This window comes from Mytilus trossulus, chromosome 6 (genome assembly GCF_036588685.1).
Source record: "Mytilus trossulus isolate FHL-02 chromosome 6, PNRI_Mtr1.1.1.hap1, whole genome shotgun sequence".
NCBI lineage: Eukaryota > Metazoa > Mollusca > Bivalvia > Mytilida > Mytilidae > Mytilus > Mytilus trossulus.
In genome coordinates, this window is record NC_086378.1 from 50986183 (window position 1) to 51004101 (window position 17919).

General features: G+C 31.6%; 2 protein-coding genes across 3 annotated transcripts; one reads left to right on the top strand and one right to left on the bottom strand.

Moving 5' to 3' along the window:
• The first annotated feature begins 266 nt into the window (after window positions 1-266).
• On the top strand, window positions 267-4742 carry LOC134723521 (uncharacterized). Of its 2 annotated transcripts, none has more exons than XM_063587110.1 (4): window positions 267-667; window positions 2104-2170; window positions 2824-3015; window positions 4273-4742. In XM_063587110.1, exons 1-4 carry the CDS (start codon window positions 665-667, stop codon window positions 4383-4385), a joined length of 375 nt encoding a protein of 124 aa, XP_063443180.1. In that variant the 5' UTR covers window positions 267-664; the 3' UTR covers window positions 4386-4742. The 2 variants fall into 2 exon arrangements, with proteins under 2 accessions (XP_063443180.1, XP_063443181.1); XM_063587111.1 differs by lacking the exon at window positions 267-667 and adding an exon at window positions 730-968.
• A 645-nt stretch (window positions 4743-5387) lies between these two features.
• On the bottom strand, window positions 5388-17795 carry LOC134721486 (uncharacterized). Its single transcript, XM_063584539.1, has 4 exons — window positions 17690-17795; window positions 11885-11959; window positions 8233-8376; window positions 5388-5928 (listed from the first exon to the last, which is right to left on the bottom strand). The coding sequence occupies exons 2-4, from the start codon at window positions 11943-11945 to the stop codon at window positions 5810-5812; spliced, it is 324 nt and encodes a 107-aa protein (XP_063440609.1). The 5' UTR covers window positions 11946-11959; window positions 17690-17795; the 3' UTR covers window positions 5388-5809.
• Window positions 17796-17919: the final 124 nt, after the last annotated feature.

Here is a 17919-nt window from a genome sequence, read left to right on the forward strand (position 1 = left end):
AAGTATTTACCACTTTTTTTTTTTAGAACAAAAATGCATATTTATCAAACCATATCTTTAATTTGCCTTCAGTCATGTGATATTTATCATAGTGTAACGTTAATTTAACCACAGGCTTTATATTTCCCGAAATCAATAAAAATAATATCAATTACGTCAAAGTACAAATGCTTCAATATAAACAAAAGCTGTGGCCATGTTTAATGCAACAGCAGTGCCAAACTTTTATCGAGAAATTTTGAATGATGCAAACAATTTGCTAAAATATCGTGATAAATAATCTATTCGACCTGTAAACGCTCACAGAAAACACAAAAACTGTGACTTTGTTTAAGGCATTAGCAGTGCCTAATTTATATCGAGAAGAACTTAAGGGATAAACATTTTTAACTTTTAGAATTTATAAATGATGTATTCTGTGGAGATACAAACACAATCTGGTATTAAAGAAAAGTGACCTCCGTTGTGTCTATTTTCATTAATCATGTGCCATGTATATACTATAGGGCCTCTAAGCTGTTGCATTCTGTGTGGACTCATGTGGGACATGAGTGGCCCTCTGTAATAGAAAAAAAAAATGTAACATAAAAGACTTGCTTTGTTTTTATATTTACATTGAATATTTTGAAAACACTTGTGAAAACTGCGTGATAATCATATCAAAATGGTATGTACTATTTTAAAATATATACTATTGGTGGAGAAAATTAAATGTACGTCATATAACCGTATGCAAGTACTAGTATGTTGTCAATAATCATGTGATATATTTTTTTAACTTGTTGGATGGGACTATACAACGAGTTGTCTTTGCCGTTTCCCAAATGTTAAACAGTTTTACTTAATTTCGGTAAATATAACGCAGGTTTCACAAAAACACGTAATAGCCACAAATTTCTAGAGAATGTAAGAAGCATCTGTAGCAGGAAGAGCTAACTCTGTATGATTGAAATTTTAATTCCTGGAATGTGAGTAAAATTTTTAGAACCACTTTATATCCTCAAATTTGCAATAACCATCAAAACGAAGGTAGCCACATGATGAGCAGTTTCTGTTCTTCGCTTCTCGCTCCCAGTTATAGTGGTGTTTATGTTGCTCAGTCTTTAGATGCTATGCAGTATTTTTGTAAACTGTAATTTGTGTTTTCGTCGTATTTTCGTATTTTTACATGATATTTTCTGTTTTCTTTAACATTTTGACCTAGCATATTCTATCATTCGTTTGCTTTCTACTGTCTATTTTTTGTTGTCAAAAACATAATATTCAACAAATAAAAGGTATATATGGGAAACTTTTGACCGATTATTTTCGAAATGTTTGCAATTTAGTGTTAAAATGTGCATGTAAGATACTAGTATAATTTACAGCTGATATAATTCAATATTGCTCTTCATGTTATTTTTACAGCTAATCAGGCTTCAGATGTGCACGAGTGTGCAACTTTTCTTTGATAACTATTTTCTACGTGGGTTGCACATGGGTTTACATGTCTTTTAATGAATTTTTCAGCTCTCCTCTCATGGAATGCTTACTTCATCAGGATGTCCTTTTAACTATATAGTTTTAAATAACATATATAATGCATAATTTGCATGTTAGTTATTAAACATGTTGTTTTGTCCCTTTAATTGAGATACTAACACTGTACTGATTTCGTGTGAATATTTATTATGATAATGCCTTCAATTTTAAAACCAAAGATGATTCAAATAAGGATCATGTGTTAACATTTTGCATTCAAGGATCTGACAACACTCTGTTTTACTTTCTGTTCTGTGGTAATCACCCAATGGAATTTTAGAATTCAATTTTTGAATGTATGTATCCGACAAAACCAGAGGATCAAAACAGGTTTTTGACAAAAGAAAGTAATCAAGCGTTTTCAGATCCTTGTAAGCACTTGTTTAGACACACGATAAGTATTTAAATCAGATACAGCTATGCAAAAAAAAATTCGAGATGTCACTCTTCTGTAAGTTTCATTACAGTTTTAAGAATATGTTTATCTTTAAAAACATGCATTATCTTTTCTAAATTCAAGAAAAAAATTTCAATCATGTTATCTATGATGAGTTTATTTTCAATCGCTTTATTCCGTTTTAGATGAGGGTGTTTGTTATCCTCTTTCTACTGACAATGGTTAATGTATCTGTAGAGGCAGGCGGTTATTGTAAGTACTTATTTCGTTTTCTATTTCTAAAGATGTAAATGTGATGAGATAAAGTAAAAACTGAAAAGTTTGATTTTCTTTGCTTCACAGTATTGTAGTAAAAGATAAATAATGTCCGTTAAGAAATTCGTACACTAAAGTGAAAAGAACCTCCATGTAGAACTAAAATTCAATTTAATCTACCAATAAAAACTCAAAACTAATCGATTGTTCTATTGTATTAACATTACATTTTTCCATGTACGTCTAAAAAGTATTCAGAATGCATATAACATGTTATATGGATCATCAGTTGTATAGCAGGAAAAATATGAATCTTTAGCTATATTACTTTAAGTTAATTGCGAACTTCCGGTAGCCTTTAGAAAAATATTCCTACACAGATTTCAGTTTCGAAAAAAAAGATACATGTGTAATACATGAAATGATATTATATACTGTGAATTCATTTTACTTTCGTGGGAGTCTGCATATGACCTAATAGATAATTTGGAGTTAGGTAATCATTTAAATTACTGATTTACCTGTATCCTCGAAAACCACAAAATTGAGAATCTAACAAATAATGATAATGAATTTACAGTAGTATATATGTGGTTGTAAAACTGAATAAAAGAATGAAACTTTGTATGTTTGTATTATCTATATTTTAGATAAAGCTTCATGGAGCTATTATAAAACATCCTCTGTGAACGTTCCTAGTGGAAACAGTTGTTCCGGATGCAGTATAAACGGAGTATGTCACTCAGCCGATCAACAGTGGAAACAAGGTTGTTGGACATTACAATGCAATGTTAGAACTCTTGGTCGTCTATCAATTCGACAGTCAGTCCCAGTCAAAACTCGTACGTTATTAACTGTTTTAGCCTTTATTATTTAAGATTAACTCTTAGAGGACGGATTAATTTCCCCAACCCTTTTTTCCCCTTCGCAGGGTCAAAATTCTAAAGTTGTAAACTTGCTAACAAATTTAATATCAAAAGGTCAATGATAATAATATAGATTTCACAGTTATTTAAAAATACTGAAGAATGTCCTTTTATTCATTTTAGCGATCATTACGGAATTATATTTATGTATTAAAATGTACAAATAATGCAATTTAAAGTTTGACATTTGGAAATGTTTCATAATCCGTTGATAACTTCAAAAACATACTTGAAATTCATAATATACGAATTTTGTCAACAATTTCCTGGTCCATATCGTGAACTCAATTCGATGAATATTTAACCTATCGCTTTCTCGTTACATGTAAAAACAACCAAGTGTATACCTTGTTAAGAAAAAAAACATCTTGCGTCTGTTTGATTTTGCTTTAATTATGTCTTTCAATTTTTTTAGTTCTGACACAATAGCTTTTTCTAAATTACACCAATTTTCCTGATTTTCATAGATTATGGTAACACAGTTTATGAGTCATTACTCTAATAAGATGTGATGTACAGTTATAATTGTTTTGTTTTGTTTGTGGTTTTGCTTTCGTTCTTTATGTATTTCTTCTAATCTCCTTTCAAGGTAGGCATGACAGGTTACCTGTTTGCGGTTGAACATCATTGTACTCTAATAAGAGCGACCAAATGAAGAAAAATCAAATACATAACCAGTGAAATTTAGTCGGAAGTTATCTATTCTCAGATGAGATTGTCGTGTATAGAAAACATAAATCGGTTACTATGTAATTTATCTCAAAAACACTGTATCGTTTGAAATCTGGATTTTACTTCTTTTCCTTACTTTTACTTAATCGACTAATAGATTGTCCTTCCAAAGGACAGGAAAACTGGTAAATAAAATGAAAATTTCGGACTCAGAAATAGGTCTTATTAAAAATAAGAAAATGGTATTGATTGATTTTCTTCAAAAAAGTCTACCGTTTGTTCGTTCACTATTGCTTATAACGTCTGATGACGTGTATTGCAAATGTTAATCATAATGAATGATAAACTTTTTCCATCCTAAAAATCTTGTGTAAAATGGAAAAAATCAACTAAAAAATAAATATCAAGCACATGTTTGCAGGGTAGTGTAAACAATTTATAGATGGACGTTTTGATGAACATTCATTTACGTACGTAATGCTTATCTTTTTGTTTTAACAGAGTGTCGAGATTCGTACGGTAGGTGTGTGGACAGCGGTGGCACTGACTATAGCGGCCGTTGCACATGTCAGGTGATGGGAACATCATTCAAATGGACATGTATTGGGAAATAAATAATTTGAACAGCTTATTGCTTTTATGTGAACTTTTTCTGTATATATCATTCTTGTTATCTCATCTAAATAGTTTATACATAAGTACTCGTAACCAAGTGAAAACTACATATTTAATCAAACATTTTTTTTCTGTAACTGCATCGTACGATCTTTAAGGACAGATTACTTAGCTTATCTGCAATCAATTCCGTCTTCATGCCTCATATGTCATGTACTGTGTTGTAACTCTAGATTAAACTGACGAGGACTGATAACACTAGGCCACATAAAGTTTAATTTTAAGTTCAATTCAGGTTCCCGAGTGGTCTAGAGCGCTTGGTACAGTGCAGAAGGAGGTACCTCGCTCTCCCAATAGCACGGAAAACGTAGATTTAAAATTGTTGTGCTGATATATTATGATATTATTATGTGTATTATAAATTTCTGAACTTAATACAACATTGTTTATACTCGACAAGCATTATTATCTGTCAATTTATGGGGTTCGTGTTGTTTATTCTTTAGTTTTCTATGTTGTGTCATGTGTACTATTGTTTTTCTGTTTGTCTTTCCATTTTTAGCCATGGCGTTGTCAGTTTGTTTTAGATTTACGAGTTTGACTGTCCCTTTGGTATCTTTCGTCCCTCTTTTATCAACGTTATTGTACATGATAAAACTCCACCCGTAGGTTTCTGTAGTATTGCATGTTTCGTAAAGGGGATATAACTTGCTCAAGTGGGAAAACTCTGTACCAGCAGAATGTTTGTTAAGGACAGTTCCAGTATTTTTCGAGAGTTATTTCGTAGCCTATATCAACCCTTTAAAAGTAATAATATGTATTATTGTTGTCAAATTTTTTCAAGAGACATGACTTTACTTTCTATAAGCATTGCATTATGACTATCCTATGTGACAATTGAGTGAAATGCCACTGGTTACTAGAAATTTTAAAAACTTTAGTAGTCTTCCCTTTTAGTAGAAGCACAACGATTAAGGTAAACAATCATACATGCACAGTGACACTATTTTATTTTTATTTGTTCTTGTTTTACTTTTAAACCGTGCAATTCAATTTCTTACAAAATTTATATTGCCTGACAGACACAAATTGTCTTTTGAAACGATTGAATGATAAGAGGGGACTCCGGCTTCCTCTTACAAATATAAACTGGCCGCCACGAAATAGCAAAAAAATGGCATTAAAACACAGAGAAAATTAAATCAATTTAAAAAATAAGATGATCTGGATGTGGTTAACACGATAGGGAATAATGGGTAAAAAAATACAGAAGAATGTGCAAACAAAATAGCGAATAGAGACAAATGGAGCAAAATCCTTAAACAAAAAGACTGTAAGACATAGAAATTATGTTATACAAAAACAAGACTGTTCTTATAAAAGTTATCTGGATGCTTTAATTTATTTTAAAAAGTATGATCGTTTAACCAGCGCGCCGACACGACATACTCCAACCGTTCGCCGTAACATGACAGACACAATCGCCGTATGCAGGCATTTGTTGTTGATCATCAACACAGGTACCATCTTTGTCTTTGCATTCTGGAAAAAAATGATGAACATTACAAACAGAGTCACATTCGTGATTTTAAATTCTATATATACAATTATCAAATACTTTTCACGGCTGGTATTATACACACGCAGAACATTTGGTTCTTCAATGAAAACCATGAGAGGATTTTCTAATTGTGCTTGAGTGGAGTAAAAGAGGGACGAAAGATACCAAAGGGACAGTCAAACTCATAAATCTAAAACAAACTGACAACGCCATGGCTAAAAATGAAAAAGACAAACAGAAAAACAATAGTACACATGACACAACATAGAAAACTAAAGAATAAACAACACGAACCCAACCAAAAACTAGGGGTGATCTTAGGTGCTCCGGAAGGGTAAGCATCCTGCTCCACATGTGTTGCTTATGTGATTACAAATCCGGTAAATAGTCTAATTCGGTAGGTCACAGTCATGAAAGGGAAGGGGATTGTAGTTACGACGTAAGGAACATATCCGATATCGTTTGTAAAACGGTTATTCCATAACGGTCAACCAACTCGTGATGGTGTCCGTAAAATTTACGAAGGGATGATTTCAACTTCACCATTTGGAACACTAGATCTTGGTTTAATAGCTTTCCTGTGTGCAGCAACCCTCTATCAAGAAAATCATGATAGAAAATGCATGCATGGGAATATGGTATCAATTGGGAGATATTTGGGTGATCTCAGGTGCTCCGGAAACGTTAGCAGATCCTGCTCCACATGTGGCGCCCGTCGTGTTGCTCATGTGATAACAAATCAAGAAAATCATGATAGGAAATACAAGCACAGGAATATCGTATCAATTAGGAGATATATACCCCATATGCAGGAGCTGCTGTAATGTTGCTACTTGGAAATGGAAAGTTCACAATTGGAAAGCTGAAATCATCTCTTTTGTCGTAAATTTTTGTTTTGAACCGACCCTCATTGTCAAATTCTAGATGTTAGTCAAGATATGAGGCCGCCGTAACTGTATCTGTTGTATCCTTTATCTTTAGTTCGATGGGATAAATGCGTTCTACCTAGTCACCACATTTTGAATTATTTAGTGATAGAACATCATCTACTAGTATATAGCGGAAAGTAAAGTTAAAGGATATTGCTAACTTCTTATTTTTTTCCTAAGAAGTTCCTGTATGAAGTCAGCCTCATAATAATAAAGAAACAAGTCGACAAGAAGAGAGACATAATTGTTTCCCATCGGAATGCCGACAGTTTGTTGAAAAACACGTCCTCCGAACATAACAACTATGATGTCAATCAAGAAATAAAGCATCTTGATAATGTCAGTTCCAGACAATTTTTTGTTTGAATCAGAGTGATCCTTTACAAAGTACGATTTATCAATCCCTAAGACAAGATACTTGTATCTACGTTGGTCATTCTTTTGTACGAAACAAAGAAATACCACGTCTGATTTACGTCACCTCTAGAATAGGCAGTTTCACAATAACTTTGAAGCCCGGCTTTGCTTGCTGATAAAATAGATGTCAGCAATTTAGAAAGAGGTTTCGTGGAGCACTTGTTAGACCCAGAAATATACCGTTTGTTGTAGTTTAGGTTTCCAGTTCTTCATCTTTGGTTGAAATTCTAAAGGAACATAGAACAGACATATGGTCATCCAGGATTTCGTCTTTGGAGTGTCGTGAGTGTATATATTGAGTTTCCAAGTGAATTGTCAACACCTAATTCGTTTATCAAGCAGTTAATGTAATAAGTTTTGCACACAAAAACGATGTTGTTTTGGGTTTTATCTGCGGGGACAATAACATATTTGTCATGGAGGTAGGATAAGTGTTTTGCAACATTTATGTCTTTAATGATTGACGTAGCATGGGCATTGATATTGAATTCAGTTTCTTGATTCTGATTTGTATCAACGACCTCACAGTCATAATCCATTCGAAAAGAGTTTCTTGGATATAAAATTTAAATTTAAATGATATAGTACGTTAGTTTTACATCAAATAAACTTAAGGATGTTCGCTCATTTTAATTTTTTTTTTAATTTTTTTGTCAGATATTGAAATCATCTGGTTTTATCCATGTAATACAATTACAAAAAATACTCTCTAATCCCTACATTACATTTCATAATTTTATTGCATGCAGTTTAAAAAGCCATATTTAAAAATCTTACTACGTAAGTTCTTATTTTTCTATTTTTTTCTTTCATTTTGTAAGAAAAGACGTGTTCATATTAAGTTTATAACGAAACATTAAGACAAAATCATTTTCCACCAAATATTCAACAGTTTATATCTCGAAATTTTTAATGTCCATTAAATTTACATGTACGTACGTATCTTGACTATCTCTGTTCTCCAACCATGTTCTCCTACTATACACGTTTTCTTTGCACATCCCTCCATCCATTCCTCTTCATTATCATAACAGCCTCCTTTCACACTTCTACACTGGCCAGTCTCGCATGTTTGTTCTGTTACTGAAAATAAAAAAAAAACAATTAAAGAACCGTTTAGTAAGCGCGCTCACATACCCAACGTCCCCGCATTGTCACTGGAGAAAAAAATAACTGTAAGAAAAAAAATGTATAAGAAAAAAAAATTAAATCATAATTTCCTGTCGATATGCATATCTCCATATTAGTTTGTATTTATTATCTAAAAAGGTTTCATGAAATTCTGTTGTGTGGTTTGAGAGGAGTTGCGATGACAAACTGTTGCAGTAGTATACAGGAGCACATAGCTATATAGGTCTAAAGGAGCGTAACTCCTAATAAAAATCGATCGTAATTTCCTTTCGATATGCACATCTACATAGTATGACTGTATAATGACGACTTCAGTACTAAAGAAATTTATCCTGTTGAACTTACTTTAAATAAAGCTAATAATAACAACATGAACAATGACCAATGCCTTTTCCTCGATCTTGATATCTATATCACTAACGGAAAGCTAAATACTAATATTAATGATAAAGGAGATGATTTTTCATTTCCTATCGTTAATTATTTATTTTTAGATGGTGACATTCCCTTGTGCTGTTGTTTTTTTTTACTCTTTGACACATTCCCCTTTTTCATTCTCAATTGTATTTGTCCTTATTATCTAAAAAGGTTTCATGAAATTTTATTGTGTGGTTTGAGAAGAGTTGCGATGACAAAAAAAACCTGTTGCAGTTGTATATTGAATCAAATAAGTTCAAAGGGGCGTAACTCCTAGAATTTTTTTTTGTCAAGGATTTATATATAGTTAGATCTTACTGTAAAATCTTTGCACTTGTCTTGATAATTGTTTGGGCGATTTAAAGTATCCTCTCGTTGTATATAACAGTTTTCAAGCTAATAATCAAAAAATTTAATAAAAGTCGTTTTTTAAGGGCAATGACTCCAAGTGTAGGTCAGTTGTTGATCAATTTAGATGTAAACGGACCGAAGTAAGATCTCTTCATTCTACCACAGGTACTTGTGGACAGGATACCCTATGGGTGCCTCTGAGTGGGAATATCCCGAATGACCCCCATGTAGTTTAATTTTAATTTATTTATAATTAAACGTTTATTTTAATTGTTTTTACTTGTAGTATATGTCGAAATTACTGACAAACAGCATTTGAGATTTTTTCCTCTCTATATCCATATCAGTCGACCGACAAAAATCTCAAATGTTGTTTCATTTAGAACCAAAATGGACATTTTATATTTTTATATGAAATGACATTTGCATCATTCTTCAATTTTTCATATCTTTTAGTCGGATGATCATAAAACAATTATTGTTAATGGTCGCTTCCCTTTATTCTAATAACGGATATGCAATTATAATAATAGGGAACCAATCATGCTAATTGATAACAAAACAATTTACGAAAAACAAATATGACAGATATAAACATACGAAAATCACAAAACTACAGGATCTTGACTTGTGACAGGGACATATCAAATGTGGCGGGGTTAAAAAAAATGTTTGTGAGTGCTAAACCCTTCAGTCACCTTCAATTTGTGTTGCAGTCCCATTACAACGATAGTTCGATTTCGATCTTCTTTTCGACATAGCTTGCTACCATGATGGGACAATGCATATGTCAAATTAATTTTAAAAAAGCGAAACTTGAGTTGTACTTCGTAATACTTATTTAATAATTTGGATTTTCGTTAAAATGTAATATATACATTTACTCGTTCGATAAACTGAAACATCCTGTTCTGACTTTATTATTGCCGGCTGAATTTAAGCTCCTATAACAAAAGATGTTAGGACAAATTTGACACATTCCTTTTTCAGGATTATATTTTTTTAATTCAAGTAAATAACAGGATCTCATTTGCCATGAAACGATCAAACGGTATTAAATACATAATATAAGTATAACATTATATGCACCTGGATTAGCATTTGCATTTACAGAATGATTTTCACGTAAACAAAAATATATAACATTATGTCATCGTAAAGCAAAGAATATGTTACATTTAATCAACTCGAGAAAACACAAAATAAAGATAAACTGTACAAATTGTCTTCATGTCAATTTCATAAGTCAAACCATGTCTAACTCATATTTACAGTTTTTTTAATGGAGTGCTGCTACAACAATATCCCAGCATAACCGCTCACAGATATGTTTAGCCAAACTCATTTAAATGCGCCTGTCCACAGTCAGGAGCTTTTTAAAAAAAATCATTTGTTGATATAATCGGTTGGTGTCAGTCTTTTTTTTTCGTTTAAACTATGTCACATTTTGTCATATCTCCCCTTTGTATCGGACTATGAGGTTCGTTGTTGAATTCCGTATAGTGACATATAGTCAGTCATGATGCAACGTCATTTGAGCTCTCTTTTAAAAAAAAAAGATAAACGAGAAAATTAAAACACTATTTTCTCGTTTATATATATATATATATATAAAGCTCTTTATATTTAAGAGGGTGTATTTCCTTGTAAATTGTGCGAATCATTGTCAAATATAAAATATGATATATTAAAACAGAAAAAAAGGTCGAAATATTTTTTTTAATAAGAAATCTGAAGAAATCCGTGATGGAATATCTACTTACATGTTATTTTACCTTTCAAGATATTTGAAAGAAATTTGCTGCTGAATTTCAAACCATCAATATTTACATGGATAAAATATTTTTAAGTTAACAATTTAAAAACATCACAATGAGCCAAAAAATAAAGATATTAAATCCACGAAATGTACTTCTCAGTATGATATACGGGCATTTAAATCAAACGATTGATTGGTGTATGCTTAACTTGCAGTGGCAATTATGTCTCTAGTTTTTGGCAAAAAAAATAAGCTGGAGAAACAAATGCAATGATATAGATGACATTGCAATAATTCGAAAATAATATGATTTAACCATTTTTAAAACTGTAACATGGGTCTAACTGAGTTCAAATTTTAACTGTCGATAAAAATACCAACTAATGAACAAAACTTTAATTTTTCATATAATGCTACTCATGTTTTTTTTTTTTATTTCTTTTATTAATTTTAATTCTAAAACCACCATCCCCCACTAGAAAACAAAATGGTAGTTACCTAATGTAGCATGATGCATTTCTGTAGAATTTTCATATAGCAATGCTTATCTTACTTCAGCGTTTTCAAAAGTATAAGTTTGAAATGTAAATTTTAATAATCAGATCATGTGTGCATACTGCTTGACTGCAGATTCTAAACATTTAATTGATTCAAAACATGACGCAACAGAGAAAAACATTTTTATTCTATGTATGTGCGTATGGTGTTTAAAAAATGTAAAATTTTCTATATTCACAATCTAGTACGTTTTAGCAACGTTCTGAGTGTCACAATGATCCTATGAGTGATCAACTTAAGGGAAAATTACCTCATTTCGAAATCCTCAAATAAAACGCCAAAATTTCGGTATTTTTCAATTAGATTTTAACCAATTTAATCACATATTTATTATTTTTTTAATTTGTCAAGTTAGTTATGAAGTTCAATACATACCTTGACAGACTACAGTTACAGCAATCAAAAGAACCAGTCCAGACACTGTTTTAGCCGCCATTCTCGAGTCTGTGTCTGCAGAGAAATATCTAGATTAGTGACGACTATTTAATATATAGTATTACCATAACAATAGAAAAGTGCATTAAGTAATGATGCGTTTAACAAATGAAGTAGAAAACAAGAAAATGTTGAAGATTTAAAGGTGTATAAAAATCACATTCAACACAACATGTGATAGAAAAAAAATATAATCCATGGCTAATACCTTTATGTTTATGTTGACGTGTAGATATAATATAAGGTAGATTATATCAACAAGAACATTATAACTATAAACTAGTACTTTCTAGTAAATTTGTTTTAGAGTTTTTATTTGTTTCTTGATTTTTAAACTTTGTTTAATTTTGTTGTAGGAAATGACTTCGGTTAATAATAAAGAATATTTGTTTCTTTACACATTTCTACCTTTATACTAAAATTATTCATTGGTAGAACCAATTTCACATGAATAAGTATCAATTACAATGTAAAAATCTACAAGATGAAAAATTTCACTGAAATTTAAATATAAATAAAATTCAGATGGAAATGGGAAATGTGTCAAAGAGACAACAACCCTAACAAAAGGCGGATGGTCTACAAAATCATGTTTTTGAATGAATACAGTTTTAGAAAATTTTACATTATTTCTTAAAATGCAATGAAAGTTATTTTTTGGGGTATTGTGGTATTATATACGTAGAAATGCCAAATAACTCATAAAATACATATGTTAGGATATTAAGTGGCTTCGAAAGATGACTCTGACCATTAAGAATGAATAAAGTTTTATTAGAGAAAATATTAAAAAAAAAAAAAAAAATAGGTATCATAAATAAAGGCAACAGTAGTATACCGCTGTTCAAAACTCATAAATCCATGGACAAAAAACAAAATCGGGGTAACAAACCAAAACCGAGCGAAACGCATTAAATATAAGAGGAGAACAACGACACAACACCGAAACGCAACACACACAGAAACTGACCAATCATCAGACAAAACACCACGAGAATAACAAATATAACATGAAAACCAAATACATGAATTTGGGATAGACAAGTACCGTGCCACGTCTTATCTCAATATATCAAAAATAAGAGAAAACACAAACGACTCAACGTTAAAATGCAACACACAGAGAAACGAACAATAATATAACAATGACCATCTTCCTGACTTGGTACAGGACACTTTTAAAGGGGAATAAAAGTGGTGGGTTAAACCTGGTTTTATGGCATGCCAAACCTCGCACTCAAATGGCAAAGTTAAATATAATATTGAAATGACAACATAATATTACAGGACTACAATACAAATAAATAGGAGAACATATTAGACAAAGAAAAACATGATTAATAGATAACAAAAAGCATCAGGTTTAAAATTCAATACGCCAAAAACGCGCCTTGTCCACACAAGACTCACCAGTGACGCCCAGATATAAAAGATCGAAAGTGAAACCAACTCTTTTGTATAACCTTAACATTCTCACATGTAGCTATGATGATAATGTAAATTTGAGAAATATTGGTCCGTTTCACATGTATGAAATAAATCCGACAAATATGTAACACGGCACTAAACGACAACCACTGATTTACCCCGAATTTGACATGCATTGTCATCTCAGTACAAGAATCTTTGACAAGCGAGACGATTTTAATTTTGAAATTATCAATTTCTCACACCACAGTAGCAATATACCAACTTTACTTGCATATGGTATATACATTCCCCAACTTATTTGGTATTCAAGAACTTGCAGTTCCTACTCAGACTGTATAAAACGTCACCAGTGTCTGAACAGAAAGGGTACCAATACCTTGTTAATATATATTCCTTATCAACTTCACAAATGGTACACGATTGGATTGTCGTGAGGTATAGTCTGGGTGCTGACATTGTTTATCATCTTTTGTTTATCTTTATTAAATTCAATATTATTTTCACCGTTTATAGATTTGGAATGTTTGCCAATGAGACAACTATCCACAAAAGACCAAAATGACACAGACATTAACAACTTAGTCTGTTTTTGGTGATATCCATTTGACGTAACTCTGTACTTATACACCTCGTCATTGCGTAATAGTCAGTTATGTTTTCTATTAAGGTTAGTAGACAATGCTGACTGATTTATCCCTATTTTTGACATTTTTACCTATAATGTCTGTTTGTGGTGTTCATACATCGTTGTCAATATAATAGAAAATGATGCGATTGTCATACAAGTAAGGGTAACTTAGCTATAAAACCAGGTTTAATAAACCATTTTCTACATACGAAATGCCTGTACCAAGTCGGGAATATAATTTTATGACAGTTGTTATCCATTTATTTGATATGTTTGAGCTTTTGATTTTGCCATTCCAATTTGATTAGGGACTTTCCGTTTTGAATTTTCCTCGGAATGCAACGGGGTTAAACATGTAACAGGGTAATATAAAGACAACAGTAGTATACCGCTGTTCGAAATTCACAAATCGATTGAGAAAAAAAAACAAATCCGGGTTACAAACTAAAATAGAGGGAAACGCATCAAATATAAAAGAACTACGACACAACAGAAACACAATATTAAAATGTAACACACACAGAAAAGAACTACAATATAACAATGGCCTTATTCCTGACTTGGTGCAGGACATTTTAAGAAATAAATGGTGGGTTCCACTTGGTTTTGTGGCATGCCAAACTCTCGCTTTTAATAGCAATGTTAAATATAACATTCAAATGACAATATTACATGACAGGACTATAATACAAATAATAGGAGAAAATATCGGCTAGGGTTTTCTGCCTGGGATAAAAACATCCTTATCATTTAGAATAATTCATACCTTTGCAAACAGTATATTTTATAAAATTACTATATGATAGATATACATGATAAACCTGAAATGGTGACTAACTACAGAAAAAAACGGATACATGACGTAAAACAACCTAAAAACCAGCACATAAAAATACACAGCCGAGTTAGTCAAAGTGAGTTCAACGCACAAAGTGACGTCACATTTGAATTTCGAAAACGATTTCCTAAAGATGAGATAGAAATAGGATAGACATCAAGATTAGATTTGTAAGACTGATATAACATTTATTAATAACAATGAAAATTAAAATCCTAATTAATATCAAATTGGTGTACTAATTAGATAGTTAATTGTATTATCTACCTATGTCAGTGTTTCTTCTGAATCAAACAGTAAACCAAATATATCGTATAAATTTCGTTGATCCAAACTAAAACCTTATAAATGAACTGGATGATTCATTATCTTTACCAAAATACGAATGCAACAGAAAAAAATCAGATTTACAACTACAAACGTTAAGACATTTGACAAAATCCGATGAGAATAAACTAAATACATAAATTTGGGATGGAAAAGTAGCGTGACACGTCTTATAGCAATGCGAATGCACACTCAGCAAACCAGTCACAATCGGGAATAAGACACGTTCGGTAAAACAAAGATTAGACGAAATGACAAACTTCAATCTAACACGTGGTAAAAATGCCATTCGTTAGCCTGGACAAAGACACATCGTATGGATCAACCAATTCGTGATGGTGTTCATAAAATTTACGTAATGTCATTTTTAATCTGTCCTCCTCATAACTTTGTTGGAGCAGTTTCTGCGTTAGAAGCACACTCCTGTATTTGATTTCCCAACCCTTTCACTTGTCTATGGCACTAGTGTAACAGCTAAGACAACATAATAACAATCTATACAAATCAGTTGAAAAGTGCTCGCGGTTTTTCTTTTGTTAATTTAAAAACATTTGCGTTTTCGCTTCTGCGCATTGACTTTTCCGATTTCATGAACCACATTTTCGATTACGCGATTTCACCTTCAAAATACAAAAGAAACAACCCGAAATTACGAAAACGCGAATTGGCCGCATCCGGTATCCATAAGAAACTGTCAAAGTCTTAAAACAAAATTGTAATATCACCAAAATAAAACTATTTAGATGTGACACAAGACAACCACTAATCATGATGTTTTATTTATACATTCATATTCAGCATGTTATAAATTGTATGTATTTACATGTACATGGGTTTATGTGCGTTGTGCGGAAAGATTTTGAATATTAACGTAATGATTTAGTTATAGCTTTTTAATAGGGTGTTTTGAGAATTGATTCGATTCGCGGTTAAGCAGTCTGTATATAGTTTGATTGCACGGGTTTTAAGATATAGAGAATTTAGTAATGGTTACATACGCCCACGTGCAATTTTTTGTAAAATTGTTTTTATAACTTTTGTATTTTTGATTGTCTTATAATTGAAAGTTAGAAGGTTTACATTTCTTAGGAAACTTCTTTAAAAAGCAGTTGTCTGTGGTTCAACCATGTCAGTGTTATTGCTATTTGTAAGATGTGTTGTACTATTTTTCATTTCTAAGATATGTATCGCATGAAATAAAAAAAAAAAACGAACTCCAAGGAAAATTCAAAAAGCTCAAACACACATTAAACAAAATGAAAATAACTGTGATATTTCCGATTTGGCATATAAAGGCATTTATCCTCATGTAGAAAATGGTACATGACTAAACCTGGTTTTAATGATAGCTACTGTTATTTGAATTTCTGGTGACAATGAGTTTTAATGCATATCCTGGCGTGGTAAGATTTAAAAAATAAATAACCTTCTATAACTCAGGATGAACATAAATATTTTGGTACACAACATGCAGGAATCAATCTATTTCGAGAGAAGAAAAACAAGCTTGTAGCAACAGATGGACATGAATAGATATTCCGGAAAAAAACATCCAACTCTTGATGCAATTTGTCTTTATTTTCCTGGTAGTTGTAAAGATAGATAAAGGAAGATGTGGTATGAGTGCATTTCATTGAAACAACTCTCCATCCAAGTTACATTTTATAAAAGTAAATCTTATAGTTTTTAGGAAAAAATGAAAAGAAGCTAGTATTACCTTGAACCTCATATTCCGCTTTATTGGTGTCATCTCCCTCAACAATGTAAAGATCGGTGACTGTGTTTAACTCACCTATCCCCTTGAAAGAGTTTTTTTTTTTAACATTATACCACAAGCAGATTCAGATAAGTTTACCTCATATTCTGACTTGCGTCTAGGAATTGAAAATGAGAGTCGGAACAAAACTTTCAGACAAAATGGCGATTTCAGTTTCCAAATGTTTACATTTTTGAAGCAATATTGCAGCAGCGCCATTATCTATTTTCTAATTGATAAGACATTCAAGAATTTGGATTTCTTATCATGATTAATTTCCTTGAAAGAAGGTTGCTGCTTGCACAGAAGCTGCTGCGACAAGGATTCTAATTGGGAAGTTGAAGTCATCTCTTTAATAGTTTTACAGACCCCAACATTAATTATGAAATGTTTCAACTTATTTAATTGTCGGTATCAAAAATCCTGACTTCTAATCCCCCATAAAGACATCACCGAATTTTTACGGGTGCCACCAATGAATATGTTAATCATATTTAGCATGTTTAAGCACATTTAATCAGCTCCTTTCAGTTCTATTTCGGGTTTGTTTTGTTCAAAAGTTTTCTATGAAGTGTTTCATGGAATTATTTTGTCTTTTGTCTCTTTCGATGTTAGTCATGACGTTTTCCGTTTCTCTGTGATGTACGAGATTCAAATGTTCTCTTTAGTACCTTTCATCTCTTTCTTTATTTTATAAAATTTGTACTTTAAATGGTGCCTTTATTACAATCAAAATCCAATATTTAATATAATTATAAAATTTACCTTTGTTAATCTAGCCTTCCAAATTGTAGAGTTTAAGAGAAAAAACAAAACAAATCTCAACATTCATATAATAGTATATACCTTAAATATATTAACAACACCACATTGATATATCAAACTTGATATATTTATTGTTGCATATATTTCAATAATTAACATTTGTTTACACAGATTCTTATAATTAATCTTACATTTGATGCAATTCGTGTTCTTTGCACTTTACTTTGTCT